Source organism: Toxotes jaculatrix, chromosome 6 (genome assembly GCF_017976425.1).
Source record: "Toxotes jaculatrix isolate fToxJac2 chromosome 6, fToxJac2.pri, whole genome shotgun sequence".
Classification (NCBI taxonomy): Eukaryota; Metazoa; Chordata; class Actinopteri; family Toxotidae; genus Toxotes; species Toxotes jaculatrix.
Window position 1 is genome coordinate 11544700 of NC_054399.1, and position 24400 is coordinate 11569099.

Here is a 24400-nt window from a genome sequence, read left to right on the forward strand (position 1 = left end):
ACACACACACACACAAACACACACACACACACAGAAAGAAAACGCATGCAAAGCAGGGAGATGTGTTGCATGAGATTTACATACACAGAGTTACACGAGCCAAGGGCTCAAAAAATTGAGCTTTAAGGAAAAATCCACCCTCAGATTATTGTGCAGTCTTAGACATTAAGAGCTTGAAATGCCCTATACATTCCATAAGTGATGAAGTGTTGATTAGTACTTGAGGAGTACATTGTTGATCAATATGTGACATGGCAGGGTAATCTCATCTCATGGTCCACATACTACTTCAGCTTCTTCTGACCTTTTAACTGCATGTCACAGTCTTCATCAGTGAATGGAACTGGTGTACATTACATTATTTCTTTTTAGAGTATCCCACTGAGTGTTCACCAAACTTGTCCTCTTAGCAGCTAATCATAGCTAACTTCTGATAGGGTTACGTTTACCAAGCACATCTCGTAATGTTATAAGTGAAAACACAGTCTGAAATGTGAACAAGTAAAATAAGCAACCAAACAGGTTAAACACAGAGCAAAATAACAAATAAATAAATAAATCCAGAAAGCGACAAAACAATCCAGGAAGTGTTTTGTTAATAGTGTTATAATTATTGGGTGGATTTTTTCTTTAACGACCCTGCTCCAGCATACTGCAGTTTCTTCACACAACACAGCACTGTAAACAGATTTTCTTTTAACACTGCATGCATTTAGTTCTTGTAAATAAAAATGTGGCTATCAACAATAAATGGATGATGGCAATTTATTCTGAGTCTTTTAATACTAAGATTAACTAACCTCAATTAATCTTGCATAATGGCAGTGTGAGGAGATGGGAATTGTTACTGGTACTGGCTGGCCTGACTGCCAAGCAGTCTTACAAGAGGAAGCCACTGACTCCACACACATGGAGCAGCTGATTCCTCAGCCTCGGTAATGGATTTATAGTCATTGTTATTTACAGTAAATCTAGTGTCATGTCACATGTGACCATGAAAGAGTATCTCAAAATCATTTACCCCTCGCAGTTAAATGTGTAGGTTTAATGTGGAATTATGTAAGCCACACCGCACTCCCATAATGCAAAACCACGTGCGTGTAATTGGTCGATTTTCGTTTTCGCAGCAGAGCAAGGCTTCACATTCAAGTTTGTAGCAGAGAGCGGTGGGGTGCTGTTGTGAGATGCTGAGATGCTGACAGCAGTGATTCTGCTGGCCTTCCTAAGCATGTCAGAGGCTTTGTCGTGGCAGGTATATTTACTCGTCCCTGAGAAAGCAGAGACGACTGACCCTGCACACTCTCCCTGCCTGTCTCTCCCTCTGGCTGATCGCGTGTGTGTTTGTGTGATGTATTGTGCTATGTGGATGTATGTGTGAGCGTGGGTGTTTGCAGTGTGCTCTGTGAGTGTGCGTATGTGTAATGGATTTTCTTTGTGCATAAATGTATATATTATGAAATGTGTGTGTGTGTGTGGCAGGCACGTCTAACAAAGGAGCATCGGTGGGGCAGCGCCCTCCTGTCCAGACATCAGTCCCTGGAGGAGGAGTTTGAGAGAGCCAAGGCTGCTGTTGAGGTAAGCAGAGTGCTACTTAGTAGACCTCACATCTGTCACCTGTCAACAAAGAGCCATCTTTGCCGCTGATTTTTAATAAAACTTAACAGGAAAGACCAAGATGGTCTTTCAAAATTAAACAGCAGAGCTTTGTCTCGTCGGTGCACTGTCCTTGTCAGGGTTTTGTGGGGAAGTATCAGGTTAGAGAGACTGCTTATAACAGATGACTGGGATCCAAACCTCTTTCTCACAACAAAACTCCAGTTTATCACAGCCCAAGTTTTATTTTCTTGCTTGGGTCATTGGTTTTGATAATGTTGTACACCAAAATATTGAGAACTCACAAAGCAGCAAAATTGCTTAAAAGAGATCCAACAGGGCAACAGACTGATTGATAAGGCAGACAGGAAGTAAACAAGCAGAAAGTTTTGCCACAGTAGCTCTCTCTTTATGTGAAGGTAAAACTGTAAGAGAGCATGCAAATTACTGATTGACTTTACTTGGCTAACAGCTGTCATGGCTTTAGGTGACCCTAATTTCTAGGTGACCCTAGAAACTGGTGATACGGCATTTATTTGGCATTATCTTATTCAGTAAAGGACACACTTTCTTGAACAGAAACTGGTGTATCTGCTACTTTGCCACTTGCCCCTCACTTTATGAGAAAAAGATGAAAAAAAATCCTTGTAGAAATATTTAAATAAAGAGATGCAATAAAGTGACAATTCTCTGAACTTTAAGCCAAGAAAACTTTCTTCAATATCACATTTCCAACGTTGTTGCCCATGTAGCCTCATAATCGCTCCTGCAATTTGAATATCTTCCCCGTGGAGCTGATTTCCATTTGACTCCTTCAGCCCTTTTTATCTCTCTGTCAAATGATCACTATTGTGCTTCCCGCAATGTATTCGCTCCTGTGGTGTTAGCTGACAGTTTAATAGTCTAATGCTAAAGTCACACAGTCAAGTTCATGGGGTGTTTGACCCAGAAAAATATTCACGACTCTCAGCCGACTAACAATGGAAAGGTAAATAGGTCAGTCATTTTACGGCCAGACATATCAGATATCACAGGGGATGGCAAAGTTACAGTAATTAGATATGGCTTAATTCATCATAAGACTGTGCATCAACGCAATGCATGAGCTGAGTTGTCAAGTATGCCTGATGTTCTCATGCCGTCGGCACAATCGCCACAATGACAACATGAGAAATTGCTTGAAAACCTCCTACACTTCTGAGGAAGAATAATCTTGTGTTTGAAGATCAAAGTGCTTTCCTCACCTTTCACTCTTCAGTGTTATTGCATATTACCCTACTATGTGATCCACTGATTAGATGGATGGGGAAAAAAATGAGAATTTCCATCCAAACTTTGCGGATTTTTTTCCTTCCTTTGTTATAGGTTTGGAAACTTCTGTAGGCTTTCTTTCAGCTGAAGATATTTTTGAACACTGGGCAAACAGCAGCTGGCTGAGTAAAAATCTGAGTACTGGACAGGTCGATGACAGACATAGCCAGGAAAGTTTTGTTTTCTACTTGCAATAAAACCACTCTACCATTCAAATGGACATGTCCCTTTGGAGGAAAGGGGAGTGAACCTTGAACTAATAAGTTAACTTTAATAACATCTACAGAAGACTGTTGCACACTGCGCTATGCGCAGTGGTCAATAAATAATAGAGCAGCAGGCAGGAAGACAGTGAGAAAGTGAGAGGAGCATCTGCAGAGGAGTGGACCGACCAGCGTGGGGATCCCTTCACAAACTTAGCAGTGATGTCACATCTTGTATTACCCATAAGCTGCATCCTCCCAAACAACTGCACAGTTTGAGTACACGTGTGAGTCGGAGGGCAGGTAAGTGATGAGATTCTGAGATGCCTCCAGACAAGCTGAGCATGGAGCATCGATTGGTAACAGTATCTCGCAGCTTCGATCGAGCAGCCTGAGTGCTGGCCTGCACTCTAGAGGAGCTCTGATGCAAGTGGTCAGCCATTTTGGCTTCAACTGCCGACGTCGAAGACCACAATCAGATAATTTCCATTTGAGTAGCTGTGCATATGCATGCTCTCCCATACTTATAAAGGCATGGAGGTAGAGATGGCTCAGATGGCAGAGAGAACATTAAATCAGCACATCGCCTTTCTGCCAATTCATTCAATTAGATGAAGCAGCCAAATGTAAAAAAAATTAGGACCCACAGAGGGAGCAGACAAGGAATTAGGCTCCCAGATATCATCCATTTGACAAAGCTGGCACTGATGAGAACGTAGGTTTTATGCTTTTACACATAAAAATCCTTGAAAGTGGAGAATAAAATGGCAGTGGCCCAAGAGAGGGAGCTCAGTTTTGAATTCATTTACAAAGAGCCTGATAGAGAGATATTTTCTGAGTGGATAAGTGACTGTACATGTCACATGAGGACAGCACCAATTACTCTGAGCTGATGACAGTGTAATACCTTTATTAAATAGAGAACCACTGGAACAGCTGCAGGGTAAACTGTGACTTGAGGGAACAGTGTTTTGGCTGTAGGGCATGACAAAGCGCTCCCACAGCGGTGATAAAAATGAGATGAAGGTGACTGTGTGGCCTGTTGTTTGATTAAAACAGCAGCGGGACAGGTTCACTTTTATCTTGCAGAACACCGGTCCAAGGCGGTCTTGGTTTAGTGAGAGATTGCACAGGCAGTGCAGTTGCCTAGAAGTTAGAAATGCAAGCTTGTGATCAAAAGGTCAGTGGTTTTAATCCACAGACCTGCTGGGAAAATGCAGATGGGGAAAATAAATGAGTAATGCTTTCACCTCCCTCAACAACTTCCATCAGTGTGCACTCGAGCAGACGTCTCAACGGCAAACTTTTCCAGTGAAGCTGCAAAGTATCAGTGTGTGAGTAAGGATGCACAAGGCCCCCAGCAGGAACCCTGCAGGCAACCATATCTCCTTCAAAATTAGGTTTATATAGGCTACTACTAACTTGTAACAACAAACATATTTTCTAAAATAATGCCACTTATATTATGTTTTTTTTAATGAAAAGACTAAGGAGACTTTCAATTAAATATCTGTGGTCACAAAATATTTTTATGGTTGCTTAGGTAATTTAAGCCTTTTGGCTAATGTTAGGGAAAGTTAACTGATTGGTAATACTGCCATATTGTAAGAATGTGTGAAAGATCCCTTAATTTAATGCAATCAATTACCAGGAAAAAAAAAACACTTCAGAACATTATACATGAATCATTAACGCACAGTTCATTGCAGATTTTGTGGTTATCAACCGCAAAAGAGTACAAGTAATGTCCTGTAGCTCTGTGTGTTGTTATCACAGACATCCTCATAGAGGGTAATCACATTGCTAAAATGCATTCATAGCACTTTGTCCACTGAAATGTATTTTATTGTTCTCTGAGTGACATTATCGGGACTCCAGCTTCCTATTTTTGTCTCGCTGACCAAGGACTTGGCCTACGCAGCAGAGCAGTGGGTGGCTCATTAACATTAAAAGGCCAGGCCAGCCGTGCTCTGGAGATGAGAAGAGCTTTTTTTTTTTTTGAGGTTGCTCTGTGTCACTGGTAAATAATGAGACTTTTTGTAATGTAAGCCCCCTGGGCAAAGTGGATAAGTAACCCCTATTCATGTGCTGGGTTTCCTCCAAAGACTGCTTCTCAGGTTAACACAACTCAAACTGACGTAAACAGACAAGGTTAGAGTCCACTTAAGAAGCACAGACACACATCTAGAGATTTAGGATCCAACATTTATGCTCAACATTTTATTATTCATATAGCCCAAAATCATACACACTCATATTTAAAAGGTAAAATTAACCCTTCAATTTATCATCCATTTTTCCTAAGAAAATGGATGATATTAACAATGTTCATTTCAGCAGTTCAAACCCTGAGTAACGGATGACACTTTACTTGCCAAAAATAGCCTGTTCAGTGGTTGCCAAAAGCTTCACAGCCTATAGACCTACATTTCCCTTTATACTTTCATTCATGTGCAAAATGGTTTACAGATTTTCGTAACAGGAAGTCATTTAACTGGCAGATTTGTATAAATCTAGACATGGTTGTGATCTGTACTTGTTCTATATAGAGATAAAACAAAACACAGGATAAAGCTTTGTGTTGCGGTTTGAATATTTTTTGCTTCATGTGGGTGAACTGAAAAAAAAAAGGAGGTCTTCTGAGTAATGTAAATTATCATTTAATTCTTTATTAGGTCTCTATGTCTATTTTGAGTTATGATATTAGCTTTAGGGACACAGAATAAAGCAAGAGTGTCTGTCACTGTTAAAGACTAAGGGAGATATATTGTACCTTTCTTTTTTTAGTTATATTAGTTTCTGTGTTTTTGAGCCGACTTAGGATTGATTATCAAGTTTAATAAACTACCTTCCTGTAGAGTACATTTATTTTCACTGTATATAAATTACCTCGGTTCAGCTGACTTGGATTCTAAAGGGAAATTATAAATATACCTTTTCTAAAGTGGGTGACACCAGCAGCCATGAGTATGTGTGACCCCATGTGGATGTTGCCATGATTACAAATGTTGTCAATAATGTGTTCTTGAAGTAAGTATTGAATCCCCACCTCCAACCTCTAGTTCATTTCCAAGCAACAGTGACATGTTTGGCGGCAGGAAGCACTCCAGATTCAATCCATTCCACGTAACACCTCATCAGAGCTGCCGAAATTAGAGTCACAGCTACGGATTCGCTCCAGTGATACACAGGATATAAAATACCTCGCTGTATCTTTGCCTTGCTCCACATAAATTGCCAGTGTCAGTGTTGAAAAACACCCTTCACAATGCTATAAAGAAATATGACTACTTGTCTTGCAAATTAAAAACTTGCCCATACATTTGCTCCGTTTTAATTCTGGAAGCAATTTGCTGTCACCCGTGGTGCGAATAAGGGGTGAGCAAGTTACACAGCAGATGGGATTTCACAGCGCAAACAACTGATCATCTTTGAGACGCAAATAACAAGATGATGGACTAGGTCACAGTGTAAATACAGGCCTACAGCATGGTGAGAAGCAATGAAAAAAAATTGTGTATATTATGTAAATGAGCAACAATGGCTGTAGCATGAGAACCAATCAAATGAACATAAAGCTGGAGACAAGCAGCGCTGGGCTGTGCAGTGACTGAGGGCCAACTGCTGGAACTGCTGGTCACAAGACTTTTCATGACGCCTTTTGCCAGACACAACAAATACAAAACGAACAGTGGTGGAAAGCAGCCATGTACATTTACTCAAGCACTGTACATTTTTCTAGATAATCTGTTGATTATAAAACATATAAGCATCTTAAAAAATCATGTTACAGATCAAACTATCTTATATAATCCATCCAGGTGATCTAATAATTAAAAGCAGCAATAGTAATCATCCACCCTTACTGATACAAGGTTGTCTTCCTGAACTCACTCACTAAATAAGCTGCCAATGTGAAGGTCTGTTTTTCAAACAACCATATCTGTGAGTCATCCAATATTAAAATCATTAAATCATTGTCAAAAAATCATTAAAGAAATAGAAAACAAATATTTATGCTTATACAAGATAAAAGATAAGAGTGGAGCAAAGACAATATTTTCATGACATTAAGTTTATGAATATTGCATGAAAGTAAATATATAAAACATAAATGAAGTCTTACCACTCACTATCAAATTATTTGCTTTAAACTACTTTGATCAAAGATGCATCAAAATAAATAAGGATAAAATTAACTTCAAATAGGACCCCAACAAAGAACTGTTTCTATATCACTCACTCTAAATCCAAATTCTTTTGACATCTATGATTTTTCCAGCCTCACCACCACCACCACCTTCCATATACTTGCTCCACATCAGGATCTTCAGTAGTGCCCTTCCTGACAGAGCCAGCTGTGGAGACACCTTCAGGCAATTTGTCTGAGAATCCAGCAGCCCGCAATTACCTGCCATCTCTCACCATCAGGAGGCCACACTCTGGCCTCCATGTCAATCACAAGCTTCTCAGATGTGGAGATGAGAAGACCTTTGACACAAACACACACTCTTACAGTAGATCTTTCTGACCCTGCTCGCCTCTAGAGTGTCACTACAAACACACACTCACACACAGACTCTTACTTTACACAGAGCTGTCATGTACTGGTGAGTTTCTGGCTACAGAGGACTCAAGAAGTGAAAGGAGGCTGTTCTGCTCTGTTTGGCATTACTCCTTCCAGTTTGTTCTGCCTCTAACAGGAGACAGTCGAGAATCGTGGACTCAGCTAGAAAAAAACTCCACTATGAAAACTGGATAGATACGAGTTTTACATGATAAACAGGCAGAATGTTAACTGCATCTGTAGTGACAATGCTGTATGCTAGGAGCAAACTACTTTATAGCCTAAGTCACATCAGACTCCTCAGTGCTTGGAGGCAGGCTAGATACTATATATGTTTGCTAAGAACCCAATATCCTGTCGGTTAAGTAAGACAAGACCAAATACAGGAATTCTGAAATATTCAATTTTTCAAATCTGGAAATTTAGAAATGAGTATCTCTGCCTAAATTCATTAGATTCAAAGCAACGCACAGAACTCTCATTTAAAGCTACTTGAACTTTGGGTTTAAGACAAAAGTACAAATGAACAATTTCTTCAATGCTCCTATATGAAATGACTCAGAATCATCATCCAAACAACATTTAAGGTGATTAGAACAGTTAGCTGCACAGCAGAGGCTTTTCCAGACACTGTCAGCACTGTAGATTGCCATGGTGTGCAGCCATTTTTGGCAACAGTTTAATGTGGAAGTTGGAAATGTGCATGGTTTTCTTTTTATCAAGTATTACTGTCTTCTCCAAAAATATTACTGATCTACTGAACAGCAGTGACTGATAATTTCTCCATGTTGTATATCATGGTGCAGCATTATCAGAATATTTCAAACTCCTGTTTTAAATTAAGGGTGAAGACGATGCTTCCATGCAAAGTTGCTGTTAAAGACTAGAACCAGTTAATTTCATCTGTTGAAATTAACTTCGTCTGCTGTTCAAGGATGCTGTTAAAACCCATTACACTAAGACAACATAGTATGCACACTTGTTGTTGTGCACCAAAGCATTTGGATTGAGATACACTCAAAACCATGCTGGTTGTTTGAGGGAATGAAATAAATGACCAGTGTTAGCTTGCATCTAATACATTCACTCTACAGGCTTTGGTTTCCTGTCAAACAGAAAAGAGAGAAGCTATTCCAGGAAGTGGATTGGCATATTTGACTGATTATCCATCCACGATAACCTTCACGGATTCAGTCAGCTAACTGAAATGCCAGCAAATAACAGTTCAAATGTCAAGCTAACGGAGCCTTTAAAGCCACAATACAACATTTCCTGACCACATAACTGCAAAGTCTATTTGCATGCGTGATTAAATTGTTTTGTATTACAGATGAGATATGAGCATCTGTGCATTGTGAATATTTGAAAATCAATGTCTGTTTTCTGGCTATACTTACAAACATTATTCAAACAGATCTGCAAGTCAACTTTAGAGTGACAGCAGGTTCTTATCTAGTGTATTGATTTGTTTGCATTTGAAGCGCGGATTGCTCCTTCAAGCTCTGCTGTGACTTGCAAATGTGATGACTCATCAAAAATGTGGCGTCCATACATTACAGCCAGCGAGCTGGACAGATGTGACATTTCCAATTGCAGGATGACGGGAAATTACAAGAGCTGTTGTTCTACTGTGCACTAATTACTTATTCCCTCCTCACATTCCTCTTTTTCTCCCCCTTCTCCAATCTATCCATCCACCCTCCTCCCACCATGTCCCTCTCTCTCTCTCTCTCTCTCTCTCTCTCTCTCTCTCTCTCTCTCTCTCTCTCTCTCTCTCTCTCTGACGTCTGTAGTCAGATACCGAGTTTTGGGATAAGATGCAGGCGGAGTGGGAAGAGCTTGCCCGGCGGAACTGGCTGACAGAGAACGAGCAGGCGCAGATTCCCTCCACTGTCTCGCCACATGAGAAGGTCACTATCATTAAGATGTTTCAATCCGCATGTGCCGAAATTTGTCTTCATGACACTGATGTAGAGATTTATTATACTGGCAGCCTATGTAGCGTAAAGAATGCATGCCTGTCTAGACTGTAAAATGACTTACCCAGCATTTGAACAAAAAGGAACATAAAGTATGTTTACTATACATTTAACTTTAACAAAAAATAGACCTGACCCCCATATAACTCCCAAAATGGAGTTTCAATTAAATAGATCACACAACCCCTCTTATTGAGAGCTCACAAACCTGCCTTTTCCCCAGAATTAAAGAAACAGTTCAACATCAAGAGCCACAAGAAGATTAGTTAAGCTTATGCTGGAGACACACTACACAACTTTCAGTCTTTGCAGATTTTGAAAAGACTAGGAGTACACACTAACAGACTGGCTTCAGCAGATTTTTGTACTACAACTGAAAGGCCGGGGATCCCACACTTAACAAGTGCACCTGATGAGAGATCACAGACATGATGATCATACATGATTTGCCAAAGCAACTAAAGCCAAATGAATGCATCAAACTCTCGCGCAAACTCTCACGACACACAGAACCCTCATTTAGAGTTGCTTGGACTTTGAGTTTGAGTGTGTCCTCAGCTTTAGCATAAAGAATTTAGCATCTTCATATGCTATATATCTGGTATCTGGTATGTCATTTTGACCTTGTTGGGTTGCAGTGTTAAGGATTTACAGCAATTTATGGGAAATTATTGTCCCCTCATTAATATGCAAATTTAAGGAGCAAACTGCTCCAAAATTTAATTACATCGTCTACTCTATATGCAGTACCTCTTATGTGAGTATGAAGTTTCTGCTATGCCTTGTTCATGAGTTATTGTGTTGACAAAAATGAGTCTACAGCGTGACTGAGAAACAGAGTCACAGATTCACAAACTCACAGCCTGATGACATAATGTCTGGCATAATATGTACCATAGTGGTGGGACATGAAAATCCACCTGCCAACACCGCCAACAAAGTTCAATAAGAAACACTGTTATAACTCATTTGTTTAGCCCGAAGACAAGCAGAAATATAAAAACAGCAAGTTAGTGGAGAAAGAAATGAGTGCAGTCAGGCTGAAAAAACATGACTTCTCACTTCAGAGCCAAAAATGTGCCTTGCTGCCTTGTGTGGCTTTTAAAATGTTTTAGGGAATTCAAGTCTTTGGATAACAAAATCACAAGACACATTTTTACATCAGTTGTACAGAATGATCACATTGGTGGTAAGTGCTGTATGGTGGTAAAGAATGTTTGCAACAGAGAGCATATGGCTGAGCAATATACTTCACCCATCAGCTGCCCTTCTTATTTAAGGAAATCATACAAGATCAGACTTCTGGGCTTTTTGATTGATCCCAGTGCAGAACTAGTTCTTAAAGAAAAAGCTGTTTCAAAGTCATCATGCTCAGAAGCGGGCAACAGCACACCAGGGTAATCACAGTTTGAAAATGCAAAGTTTAACATTTAAAGAGAACAGACAAACCCCAGGGAGCTCAGCCCAGGTTTGATGTGAAGCAGAAAAGATCGATTCCTGCTGCTGGAGCTTTGCTTAAATATACAGCTACACAGGACAGTTGCCCTGGTTTGCTTTTGAATATGGAAGAGAGAAACTGACACTGCCACTGTCCCTGTTTTTTTTTTTTGTTATTTTTTTTTTGCTGACAGGGTTACTACTTCCACACAGATAATCCTTATAAGGACTTGCCTAACGCATTTGAAGAGGGACTAAAGAAGTCTCGAGAGGGAGACTTGCCAAACGCAGTGCTTTTGCTGGAAGCAGCTGTCTTGCAGGACCCTCATGATTCAGAGGTGAATTCATTTAGTACACTCATGCACGCACACTCACAAAGAAATTGTACATATTATTTCAAAAGGGGTGTTACACACATTTACAGCACAGATGGCCACTAAAACTGCAGTCCTGCACCAGTCTACCAGACTGAGTTAAAGCTACACCCAACCTCACTTACTCTACCACATGTTGAGATAAGCTAGAGAGGAAGAATGCCTCACTGACCACAGGCTGCATGGAGCAGATCCAGTAGGCAGCACCTACATACTAGACTCCGATTGCCTGTAGAGGGCAAAGATTTTTTTTTTTCCCTGTTAAACGAGTTGTTTACCTTAGCAAAAATACTCAACTTGCTCATACCCTTGATGAGAATTTTCCATTTGCCCAGTGAGCTGAATAATAGCTCATTCCCAAGTTTTTTTTTTTCTCCTTTTTGTATTCACCCCATTTCAAAGGAAGTGACCTCTTTGCAGGCTGAAAGAGCAAAGCCTTCATACAAAGTACTGTCGGAATCTCCTGGAATATAGAGAAATGTGCCAGTTATTCCGAGGAGAGGATTATCCCGCGGTGTATGGAACTAATACGATTCCAAATTCCTCCTAGGGCGCTTAGTGGCTTATTGCCCCACTGTGAAGACCTCTGAATCATTCAGAAATAATTTCACCCCTCATTTCAAAGAGTGGAACAAAAAAGCATCCACAGAGATTAGCCTCAGAACAGGTTATTAAGTGTGCCCTTACAGACACAAAATACAGAGGAGTAATCTCATAATCTCCCATTTTGAATTTTGGGGTTAGTTATATCATTTTATGCCCTCTTGTGCTGGTCAAGGGTACTTTCAATTTCCTGTTCCCTGATATGGGCCAACTATTTTGATGATCAGTTAACATTTGAGTTGTGTTTCAAGCCAAATGCCAAAAATTTACTTATTCCAGATTCTCCATTGTGAGCATTTGCTGCTTGACAAAACAAGTCCTTTGAAGACATCACCTTGGACTTTGGGAAACATTTGTGTGTTGTTTTCTGACATTTTAAAGACAAAACAACAAAGCAATTATCAAAGAAAACTATTGATAATGAAAGTAATCATTACTTTAAGCTCTAATATCCATTATTGGATGCACCTAGCATGCTCAGTTCCTTCCAGTAAGTGTAGAGTTACAACTAATTATTGTTAATTCTTCCTAGTCATTGTTTTGTCTATAAAATGTAAGAATATAGTGCAAAAAAATGCCAACTACAATTATTCATAGCCCAATGAGATGTCTTCAGTCTTGTTTTGTCCAACCAACAGTCTAAAACCATTTCTTCAGTGTAAAAATGACCCAAATGATAAATCAATTTCTGTTGACCTGACTAACGGTTCAGCTCTAAATAAATGAGTACTCCTCACCCAAATTATCATTTTACTTTTTTAAAGACATAAAGCAGAATGTCAGTAAGTCACCTCTGATTGCTTAATAGAAAAATAAATGGCTTCCTACTGTTTGGATTATTTTAATGGAGTATATGAGAGTATCTAAGGACAATCCTTCAAGCTAAACACAATTTTAATCATAATTGCACACGCTCTTGTTTGACCACATCAAAGTTTTACAATCTGTGGAGTTCTGCTTAAATTCACTTTAGCTCCTCTGAGGCAATCTGTCTGAAACACTGGCTTCAGTCGCTCTGAGCTGGATCCCTCTCTTTGTGCCTGACAGACGATGCTGAGCCACTGTAACTGTGTTCCAGCCCCTTGAGAAAAGCAGCTAGGGAGTCCAGGTTTCCACCCTGCTGTTTACTGTTACCTGTATTTTGTTTCCCTGCAGGCTTGGCAAGTGTTGGGGACCACCCAAGCTGAAAATGAGAATGAGCAGGCAGCGATTGTCTCCCTCCAGAGGTAAAGAGAAACAACTGCATCAGATTCCCATTTAAAATTAAAAATCGCTGTCAGACGTAGCGGTGCTGTCAGCTGTTACAGCTCGGGGACACCATATGTTTGCACAAGAGACACTCAATGGAAATGTTAAAAGATGAAGTCCAGCGTATGAAATTTGCCTCAAAGGTTGCAATGAACTTTGTGGCAGCGGTCCATTAAGCAAGAACAAAAACGAAGGCAAAATTCAATTTCGATGTAAAGATTAATGGTCTTTATAGTCCTGAGAAGAACAGCGTCACCATCTTACTTTACTGTTACCAAAGTTCTCAAACCAGCAACTGGAAGGAACAGTTCTGCAATTTTTATTCTTAAAATAGAGGCACCTCACATGGACGGTGATTGCAAAGAGACAGGGTATGAACAGAGTCCTCGATGGGAGGTGGCCCACTTTCATGCATAACACTGACGAAGCCAGAAATTGCACCTATCTAGGAGTGTGAACACTGACAAGTCAACAGAAAACACAAGAGAGAACCATTCAGGAGAAAGAATTTTCCTTTTTCTAAGAGCAACAAAGTTAGTCCACTTTGCGAAACAAAACAAATTGTTCAAAAATAAATAAATAAGTAAATAAATAAATAAAACCATTTAATTGCTGTGCTAAATAAATGGGATTACAAAGGATGCAAATCTTTTCTTTTCAATCCCTGCAAAAATCTCACTTAATCCAACAGATTTATGAATATTCTGAAATACCATTCAGATCTTAGGTAGTTTGCATAGTTTATATTATGTAATAGCTCCATCTGTGAGGGGAGAGTTTGAGTATGAAATGGGCTTAGATGTTTACCTGGCATTAGTCCTGTTGTTGTTGGCATCACTTCAGATGGCAAGAATCATGTTACAATACTGCTGTACTGTTAATTTTGTGCCACAGAGCACAAATGTAGGAAAAATGCCATTTATATTTATATTTCTATATTATATTTCTATTTCTATATCTTATGTTGTTTTTGTTTTTTATTGGGCATCGAGTTCAGTTCTAACAGAGTCCCTGGAAAAGATGGTTGTCTGGCCACTCTAGATTTGAGAAAAATATGGATTACATCCTTGTAAATGTACAGTGGATATGTGTAGCCTGAACCAAAGTTTATGTAATCTTCACCTCCAGCAAACTGAGGTGGGGGGCTGAATTAATTTGGTTTGTCTGAGATTACAAGGATTTTAAGGAAGTTGGCGCATCAGCTGTAGCAAATCTGACTTGAAAATTATCTTGATGAAAGCTAAATCCTGTTTTGGCCCCTCTCCTCTTTTAACTAATCCAAGTTGTTCATCCAACACAGTGCTGCTCTTCTCCCCTTTTCAATTACAAAGGCCAGTGTAGATCTTAGTGGCAGGCGTCCACCTGACATAACCGGTGATATAACTTTAGCACTCACTACAAACAGTTTCCACCTCCAGCTCTGGAGCAATCACCAAGGGCATGTTTTTCCTAAAGGAAAACCTAATGCAAATAATTGAACCCTGTTGCTGAGGGCAGCATGCAAACCTGGTCCTCTGCAGCAGAAACAGAGCAGGAGAGGAGCAGCTCATCCATCCTGACCCAGAAATCATTAGCCTCTGCCTGATGTTCCTTTGCTTCGGCCTGTCCCAATTAATGCCTGTCAGATCTAGATTTCCCTTTGAAGTGCACACCTTACATCATCTCTCCTCTCCCATGGCCCGGGGTCCTGTCTCCATCCAGGTGTTTGGAGCTCCACCCAAACAACCTCCCAGCCCTCATGGCTCTGGCAGTGAGCCTGACCAACACTGGTATGCGCAATGATGCCTGCGAGGCCCTGCTCCGCTGGCTGCGACACAATCCTAAGTACAAGCACCTGCTAAAGGGCAAGACCCACCTGACGGGATCCCCAAACTCCCAACGCAGGATGTCACATGCTCCCAACATGAGCAGACATGAAAGGTAGGGTATTTCTACTGAATAGCTGAACAAGTACTTAGTTTACTGTAATGTATCACATAGAAAAGCAGCCAATCCTGCAATGGTGCATTTTTATGTGATTTCTGCAGCAATTTGATATGAAGTGCTTGAAATAGTGTGATTTCTTATATATGTAAGTCATTGTATATGTATTATGTCATGAAATATATCGACTGTGATATCAAATTTCAAATACTTTCTCTACTTGAAAGCATATCTTCCAACACTGACAGTGTAAGTTACTGGTAGATCATGAGCATAAAATCTGAAACAATAATATCTGTGCAACTAGAAAAGGTGAAAATTCCAAAACTATCAAAGAAAAGATCAATGATCTATAGCGTGCAGGTATAATACAATGCAGAAGCCATCTCAGAGTTTTCTAACAGCTCAGTGTCATTGATTAGGCATCATCAGTGACTGATAAACAAATGATACATCATGTGCTGCATGTCGCACACTCAAAGACCAGATCTCTACCAGCAATTTCACACTCTCATTTGTTTTCCTTAAACTACTATTACGCTGTCAGGGAGACCAAAAACTTATTTCAAGGTCTCTCAACCACAGCTGGTATTGGTGTAATTTCGTTGGCGAGACAGCATACATGGAGCAACGCGTATCCATCTTGTCAAACAACTCTTACTGCTCCAGGCGGCAGACCGTCTGTGTTATCTTAAGCCAGAAAAATGAAGTTGTTAGGTATATCAGATTGAAAAGGCCTAATTCTGCTCCCAAGGTAAAGCAGCACTTTATCAAATCATTAATCGTCTGGTCAGCGTGAAGGAATAGAGGTACATCCCAATTACTGTGGTCTCCCCTTTAATCCATGCAATATCCTCTGTTAATTTCAGCTGCTCACTCCATCCCTCTCTCTTCACTTCTCTCTCCTCCATCTTTCCTGTACCCTCCACCCCCAACTCTGTTGTGCCCAGCCTAATGGAAACTAAGACATAACATAAAGGGCAATCCTTATCTTTACCAAAAAGCTAAGGACCAAATATCCACTGAGGCAGAAGTAGCAGTCCCACTGTCATTTCTTTAATCTTCCACTTGTGTGCAGTGGTTCTCAAACTGTGAGTCTAGCCCTGATAGTGGGATGTAGTCATGCATGACAGGGAAAAGAAATGTTTTGTAGAACTTCAGTTGGATAAATGTGAACAATGTGGGACCAAAAAACAAGAAAGAGTGCTCTGATCTCAACACTTTTGACATTCAGGACTAATGACATTCATTCAGATGGCAGAACATATAAAGCAAAAGGACAGAAGTTTGATAGGTTCTAAAATCAAACATGACAAGCAAACACTTCATCACCTATTTAATGAAAAAGAGGAAGAAAACAAAAAGTCTGTACTGAGATTACAATGATCTGAGACACTAAACAATTTCTATTAACACAGAGGACATACTTACTGAACAAAAACCCACTGCCTCAATATTACTGTCCCTTCTTTTTACACATTGGCCTTTGCATTTTTCCATACTATTATTTCTCCTGTTTCGTCTTCCCTCACTTTATTTCTCCTTTACGTTTTCATAAATATCTTCTCCCTCCCTCGCTCTCTCACTTTCTTACACTACATGAATAAAAGTTGACATGCGGTACAGTGCACATCATAGCCTTAGATCTTAAGAGCGCTCACTCAGCAGCCTTAAGTCACACTAATCCTTATCGGTGTGCGTGTGTGTGTCTCCACACAGCTCCCTGCTACCCGAGGCCAAGGAGCTCTTCCTGGAAGCAGTTCAGCACAACTCGGACAGCATCGACCCGGATTTGCAGACGGGCCTTGGGGTGCTCTACAACCTCAGCGGAGAGTTCAACAAAGCTGTGGAGGCCTTCAATACAGCCCTGTCAGTACGGCCTGAGGTAGGAAACCCACACACACTTACATGAGCACACCAACACACGCCAGGGCACACAGAAACATGCAGATCAGACAGAGTGGAGCTGTAGTTACACAAACGCTTGTCAGAGACATAGCTGCTCAGCAGGCAGAAATAATCTCATTGGTCGACTCAAGACTCAGCGGGTGGAGCCAAGACAGTTAGGAAATGTGAAAGGCAACAAACTTAGTTTTAAATCTGCATTTTAAATCAAAATGGAAACGACAACAAACATCACCTTTGGCCATGACTTTTGAAACAAACACATGGTGTACTGACATGGCTGCACTGCTTTTCTTACAGAGACAACATGTCTGACAGCTGGTTGACTCCAGCTGGCGTTGCACTGTGCCAATGATGTAAACTCTGTGCCATTCACAAAACACCATTGATGGCTGATCAGAGGCTCATTCAGATATTCACAATAGATACGATTTTACAAAATTGTTACTGTTTGTTTTCACCTCGTAGGACACCAGTGACGCTGGTTGTTTACACATCGCTGGTGGCTGCTGATAGGTTGTTATATGGATGTACAGATATGAATATTTTATAGTGTATAATTATCATGGCCAATTATCATTATCTGTGATGTTATCTCAACAGTTACTCACATAAAACTCAATTTATCTTCAAAGACATGCACACACTGCATACAGCATGCACATACTGTAAAAAGCATGATCTGTCACAAGCCACATGTTCCCACGCAAACACACTTGGTAGACAGGAAGCCCAGGAGCATGTATACATCCTCAGAGATATGGAGCCCCATATACCAAGGGAGAGCTTGTGCAAAACAGATGCAGTGAGGCACATCAAACTGTCACACCAATATGTGAAGAAAGAAGCTGCCAAATCTGGTCTCATGAACCCTCAACTGGCACACATACATGCTCAATCATGATGCAGCACAAAAGTAGAGCAAGATCTAGTGAAACACACATTTACACAGACTCAGATGCACATTTCATACACTGGCAGGAATGCAAACACAACAAACAAAACAAACATGCACACAAATACAACCACAAACCTTTCTACCATCTCCGTCATGCAAATGAGTCCCTGTCCTCCCCGCAATGTCCCAAGCCGGCATGAGTATTACTCACTGTTAAATCCAACCTCCCACATTTGACTTGGTAATATCTGCTCCCCTGCTGGAAAAATAGCTCTGAACACAAGGGGACATAATTATATCCCGCTGCTAAGCTTAGCCAGAGATGAAGGACCCCTATATTGTAGCAGACCATGACCTCTGTATGTGCATGTCTACCTGCAGGTGGGAAACAATGGCAAGGACACCCCGTGTGATGTAACTCAGCTCTCCTTCAATTACCCTTGTTATGCTACTTCATGGGGAGGCATGCAGGGCTTCAAAACACTTCACTGTTGTTTGCCTCAAAAAAAAAAAATTATAGCTTGCTGCTCTAACATTGCTTTGTCATGCTGTCACTGAAGAGTGTTGTGTTGTTCTGTGTGGCAGCCCAGATTATTCAGCTCTATTTCACTTGTACTTTTCTGTTAAAGACACTATTAGATGCTTCTCCATGCTCTCCAAAGCACTTAAAACTTAAGTTTACACTTTATTGATCACTCCTGGGGAAACTACTCTCTGCATTTTACCCACACAAAGTGAACAAAACACACACACAAGCATGTACATGAACTAGAGACGCTGTGGCAGGGGGGCTTCCCTAGAAGGAGCCCGGGGAGCTGGGGTAGATTGGTGCCTTGCTCAGAGGCATGGTCGCAGAGGCGGGGGGGCGTGTTTCCTTCACCACCACCGATATCCATTGCACGTATCCATTGTGCTTGGTCGAGGAATCGAACCAGCGACCCTCCAATCTCCAGGCGGTCCAAAGTCCAAAGCTGCACGCTTAACTTGCTGCGCCACAGCAACCCCCTAAAGATAACTGAAGAGATGCTGCTGGAGAGTTTAATTCATGCTAAATCAGAAACTCTCCAGTGTGTTCACTAATTAAGTAAATCCAGAAATACATAGACAAGGCGCATTATTTAGGCTGACAGCACCTCACAACACACAGCACACATCACACTGAACCTTACTAAAAACAAATCTTTCAGCTTCATCCTCTGACATTCATTATTCCTTCAACCCACCACTCCTCATCCAGGACTACTTGTTGTGGAACCGCCTGGGAGCCACGCTGGCCAACGGGGACCGGAGCGAGGAGGCGGTGGAGGCTTACACGCGAGCCCTAGAGCTTCAGCCAGGGTTTATCAGGTCCCGCTACAACCTGGGCATCAGTTGTATTAACTTGGGGGCACACAGGTGAGTGACCTGGAGCAGTAGAAGAGTGGGACAACAAAAGTCCACAAGGTGAAAAGAATGAATGAAGTGAGACTATGTCTAGAGCTGATACTTGGACTCTCACCATTCCCCACAAGTATACACCAGCACAACACAGACTGAAGAGAGATTATTATAAAGCAGCAGCACATAAGAGACATGCCCAACATCAGTACAGAAGCAGATAACTATGAGCACATACATAAAAGCTTGGTAATGATAAATGTAATAGCTTATTTGCAGTTAAATATGTCACTAACTCTTGGCTGATAATAAAAAAAAAAGTCTGGAGAAAATGTGACTGCTGTGTGTGCGAAGAAAACACCTGTTGAGCTTCCCTTGGACCCAATTTAGACAAACATCATTATATGAATTAGGAAAAACAATATGCAGCAAAATCTATTTACCTCAAAGCATCTCTGACACCCAAACAGGAGTACTCATATTTCACAACTACCACAATGAATAGCATGATGCAAACCGACATCCAAACGTGTTGACACTAAAACGGGGCTTGGACAGGTCCAAGCCATAAACCCAGCAAGCAGCCAAGCACAGGAACCGAACAGAAGACATTATTTAGCATTTTAGCACCACAAACAGCAAATACTTAGCTTGGAAAAGAGAAGCAGTGATCCTCAGCATCTCAGGGGAGAGTGATTAATCCTTGTGGAACAATTGTTTCCAGTTTGGACGCAGACAGGAGGAGAGGGTTAGGAGACAGGAGGAGAAAATACCGCCAGGGTTAAACCGATGGTTGAGACTAACAGCTGACGTGAGTAACGGTCGACGAACTTTGCCGAAAACAGGATTATTTCGTCACAAACGTTCGTTTCACTGAACCAACGGCGTTCGCGCGCGGGGCGGAAGTGAGCCACGTAAAAACGCAGGTAGTCCGGAAGTCACAGGTTTGTCGGTTCGATTCCCCGCTGCTTCAGTTCAAAAGTCAGGGTGTTTGCTTCTGAAAGTAAGGCCAGCACCTTGCATGCTGTGTCAATTAGCAACCTTAGTAAGGAGCTTTATATATATTGTTTTGCAAAAGTGCGGTCAAATTTCTTCGATTTCTTGCTTCAGACATTAGTGCTACTTTTAATTTCATGAACCTAAAGTAGTATTGTGGCATACTTAGTAATCCTAATAAACCTACTAACGTAGTGCGTAAACTTTTGCTCATGCCACAAAGACCTTTTTTTTAATCTCATGAAATAAAAACACTAACATTAGAGGAAAGTCTCATTTTACTGCCTGTTTGCTGCAGGTGTTGTATTTACTATTGGTGTGCGGATCGATACTGAAATAGCGATACTACCAGATATTTATGTTCTAGAATCGATTCTCATATTAAAATATCGACATTTTAGTAATTTTGGGTAAATGTGTAGTTTATCATTAACAGGAACACAGTGGAAAGTGACAACACTATCGGGATATCTAAATGATACCCAGTTGGTAGGAACTACTTCTTCTTCCACCTGTCATAGTCATATGCGAAATATGGCTGTATAAATGCGCAAGCATGGCAGCGCGCGGATCACTCAGTTCAGGTGACAGTGGCTGAACGTAAGCAGAGTTTTTAAAAAGTTTAGCGTAGTTAAAATGTTTAGGCAAGCATTTACATGTTATATGACAAGATATACATGTTCAGATGCTGTCAATTAACATGCAACTTTTCAGTTTGTTTTTTTTTGTTTGTTTTTTTGGTGTGATAATTCTTCATAATGAATAAGAACGAGCAGTCTGATGTCTCGTATTGATTATGAAGCTATAATTTGAAATACACTGCTTTTTATTTTGATTTTCATTAAGTTTTTTACACAAAGTATTGGTATCGGATCACCCATACCAGCCTTAAATTTACTTGGTATGGGATCAGAAAGGAAATCAGTGGTATCGCACATCACTAGTATTTACTTCTTTTCCCTTCAAAAATCAACAAAATATGTAAATTGCCCAGGAGGGTCCACATTTGTTGCTGCATTTGTTAAATTGATATGTTAGAAAGGTGTGCTATACACCAAGCACAATTTAGGTTGTTTGACCCAAAAAAATTCTCCCAGCAGGTATCAAGGGCAACATTATAATTTGGTAAAGAAGACAATTAAGCACATTTTCAGTTCATGCCTCTTTATCCTCTAAACCAAACTGTATTTACTGTTGCAGAGAGGCGGCCAGTAACTTCCTGACTGCTTTAAGCCTTCAGAGGAAAAGCCGGAGTCGTCAGCAGTCCCACCAGGTGATGTCCGGAAACATCTGGGCTGCTCTGAGGATAGCTTTATCCATGATGGACCAGCCTGAACTCTTCCAGGCTGCAAACATTGGAGACCTGGATCTTCTCATGCGGGCCTTCAACCTAGACATTTGAGGAATGGGAGGTAGTGATGATAGCATCTCCCCCTTCACTTACTCTTCAGTTTCTACCCAACAGCCAAAAGCCCAAAGTGCACACATCAGAAAAGACTGGACCTGATGTTAGTGTTTTTTTTTTCTTTTTGTTTTTTTTATGCACGTCAAAATTAACTGCAATCGTCAAAAACGTTGTTATATTTTTTCGCCCAAGTACCTTGGAGCAGTTCTGAGGACAGGTTCTGCCAAGTGCTTGAAGTGACTTCATTGTGATGGATTTGCACTGCAATTTGTGATTTCCCTGAAGAGCACAAGGACGGGCAAAGATTGTACGAGCAATGCCTTAGAGAACACATCAATTAAAAACTGACTCATCCAGTGGAACAGAGCTGAGCCAGGAGAGGGTCAGACAGACAGTTTGAGAGTCTCACAAAGGAACCCTCACATGCTGTTTTCAGAGACAAGACGAGGTTTGAGGGAAAAAAAATAATAATAAGAATAAAAAAACGGTTTAATTATCCAGTTACTTTCAAAGACTTAAAACTGTCTCACTCTCCTGAAGGATGGATTTAGTGAGCAAAGGAGAAGGACTGCACCATATGACCTGGAACTCCAAATTCTGTTCCTGGCTTGTTTTCATTCTCTTTCATCGGAGAATAATGATACTGCATGAATAAGCATTTTCATAAATGGATTCTTGTTTAAAATTAACATACTTTCAGAAGTTTTCCCTTTGCACTTCAGACAAACAAATAACTTCCTCAACCCAAGTGGAATGTGCAAGCCAGGTTGTAAAGCCTTACTCAAATGCATGCGAACAACAATATTTATTTATACTATTTTTATGGCAACAAAACACAAAGCCATTTTCAGACTGGTTTCAATTTCTTTAAATAACTGCCGTCTTCTGAACTTGAAAGCTTTATGAGCCATTAATTTTTGTTTTGTTCGTTTTATTTTTTGGTCTTGGCTCGTAGCTTCTCTTTGTTCCCTTTATGCTGACTGGTTGGAGAAAACATTGATCTGTAAAACTTTCATTAGTGTGGAAACTTCATAAGTTTCTCATTTGAAAAGAAAAAAGCTGTTGTTATAGGTCTAAAAATATCTCTCTCATCTTTAACTTCTGTGTAGACTCTAGAAGCTCCAGCATTTGATGTGAGCATCATACCGTAAATTTCACAACTGCATTAATTTCAATACAGTATAATAACATTACAGGTAAAAGGTGTGTAGCTGCCAGCCAAGACCCTTGACAACAGCTTGGGGCATTTCCTAATGCAGTCATTTGTATCTTTGCTGCGCCTCCACAGGCAGCGAAGCTCATATATTTAATTAAATCAGTTTGTCTCAGTCGTCATGCATGATTTAAATATTTATGTAAGCTTGGGCAGAATGCCACACATATCTGAAAAGCTATTTCTTTTACCATCTGTTAACGTCTGATCACATCATGGCAATACAAAACATGAGATCATCATGCATCTACAGAAAACATGATTGTATGAAAAGCATTGATTCTTGTGTTCCAGTTAAATCCTCTGCACCATCTTAGAAGCAAAGCTTTTTAAAAAAAAAAAACAAAAAAAAAAAACAACATGCTTTTTAGATGAGTTTCCTCAGCTTCTCGAGTCAGCGTTGCTAGTTTGAAAGTCGCTCTGTTCCTCACCATTCAACAGAGTGAATGATAGCTAATCTGCTGTACTGTATAGCTCAGCACCTTGGTGTTTAACAGGTGTGTCCACAGTCTGGATGTGTTGTAGAAAGCTGTTTTTATCCTGAGATCCTATGCAAAAGGTCATGTTTTATGTTGCCATTCAGAATTGTCAGTTTGTCCCCGTCGGCCTCAGTGGACCAAAAGGAAGTGGTGATTCAGTGCTTTAAAAGAACTCTATCAGGGGGAACCAGAGACCAGTACGAGACCCATTCATCTACCAATCTGTACAACTTTGATGGAAACTGGGGGCAAACAAAAACAAGTGTTCTTTTGCAAGAGCGAAACACAGTGATTCTGGGGAAAAAAAACCACAGAGATGCACACACGCACACACACATACACGCACACACCCACACACACACACCTTCCACCTAAAGTGTAGCCTTCATGTTTTATAAGCCTGTGGTGTAGCGATATGTCTTTGGCGTCAGTTGCACCCAACAAAATCACTGCCGTACATCAAGCTTTGCCATCAGATACGCGTTTTATTTCATTGGTCCGCTGCATATGTTCTCTTTGAAACTCACCTTAGATGCACTTTGAGAAGAAAAATCTCCTATTTGAGAGTACAACTAGAAAACTAACTTTATTTACAACCATTTCCACTTGTACTAAGACTGAAACATTACCAGTAAGATGACATTTAAGGCCGAAACAGACGAGTAGCCAAGATATTGTTGGCACAGAGTCTTTGTGGGCAAACGTGATGTTTAATAGATCAAGGAGGCAGAGGAGCCCAGTGAGACACAGTCCATATGTGCACGCAGCTAACAATCTGCATCGACGGGCAGCTGACAGTGGCACAGTAGCAAAGACAATGAGGCCAAAGCAGAGGTGGAGGCAACAAATGTATTCACTCTGAAAGACTGGATGATGATAAGAGCAGAAA

General features: G+C 40.6%; 1 protein-coding gene across 2 annotated transcripts in view; it reads left to right on the top strand.

The window, feature by feature from the left end:
• The window catches only part of pex5la (peroxisomal biogenesis factor 5-like a), a 78173-nt gene extending 56357 nt beyond the window's left edge, over positions 1 to 21816 (top strand). For both annotated transcript variants that reach the window (XM_041040405.1, XM_041040406.1), the window contains exons 7-14: positions 1480 to 1575; positions 9468 to 9584; positions 11285 to 11428; positions 13223 to 13293; positions 15017 to 15235; positions 16958 to 17123; positions 19279 to 19436; positions 21615 to 21816. In XM_041040405.1, coding sequence (XP_040896339.1) covers positions 1480 to 1575; positions 9468 to 9584; positions 11285 to 11428; positions 13223 to 13293; positions 15017 to 15235; positions 16958 to 17123; positions 19279 to 19436; positions 21615 to 21816 — 1173 coding nt within the window. The remainder of the gene's footprint in view (positions 1 to 1479; positions 1576 to 9467; positions 9585 to 11284; positions 11429 to 13222; positions 13294 to 15016; positions 15236 to 16957; positions 17124 to 19278; positions 19437 to 21614) is intronic.
• The last annotated feature ends 2584 nt before the right edge of the window (positions 21817 to 24400 follow it).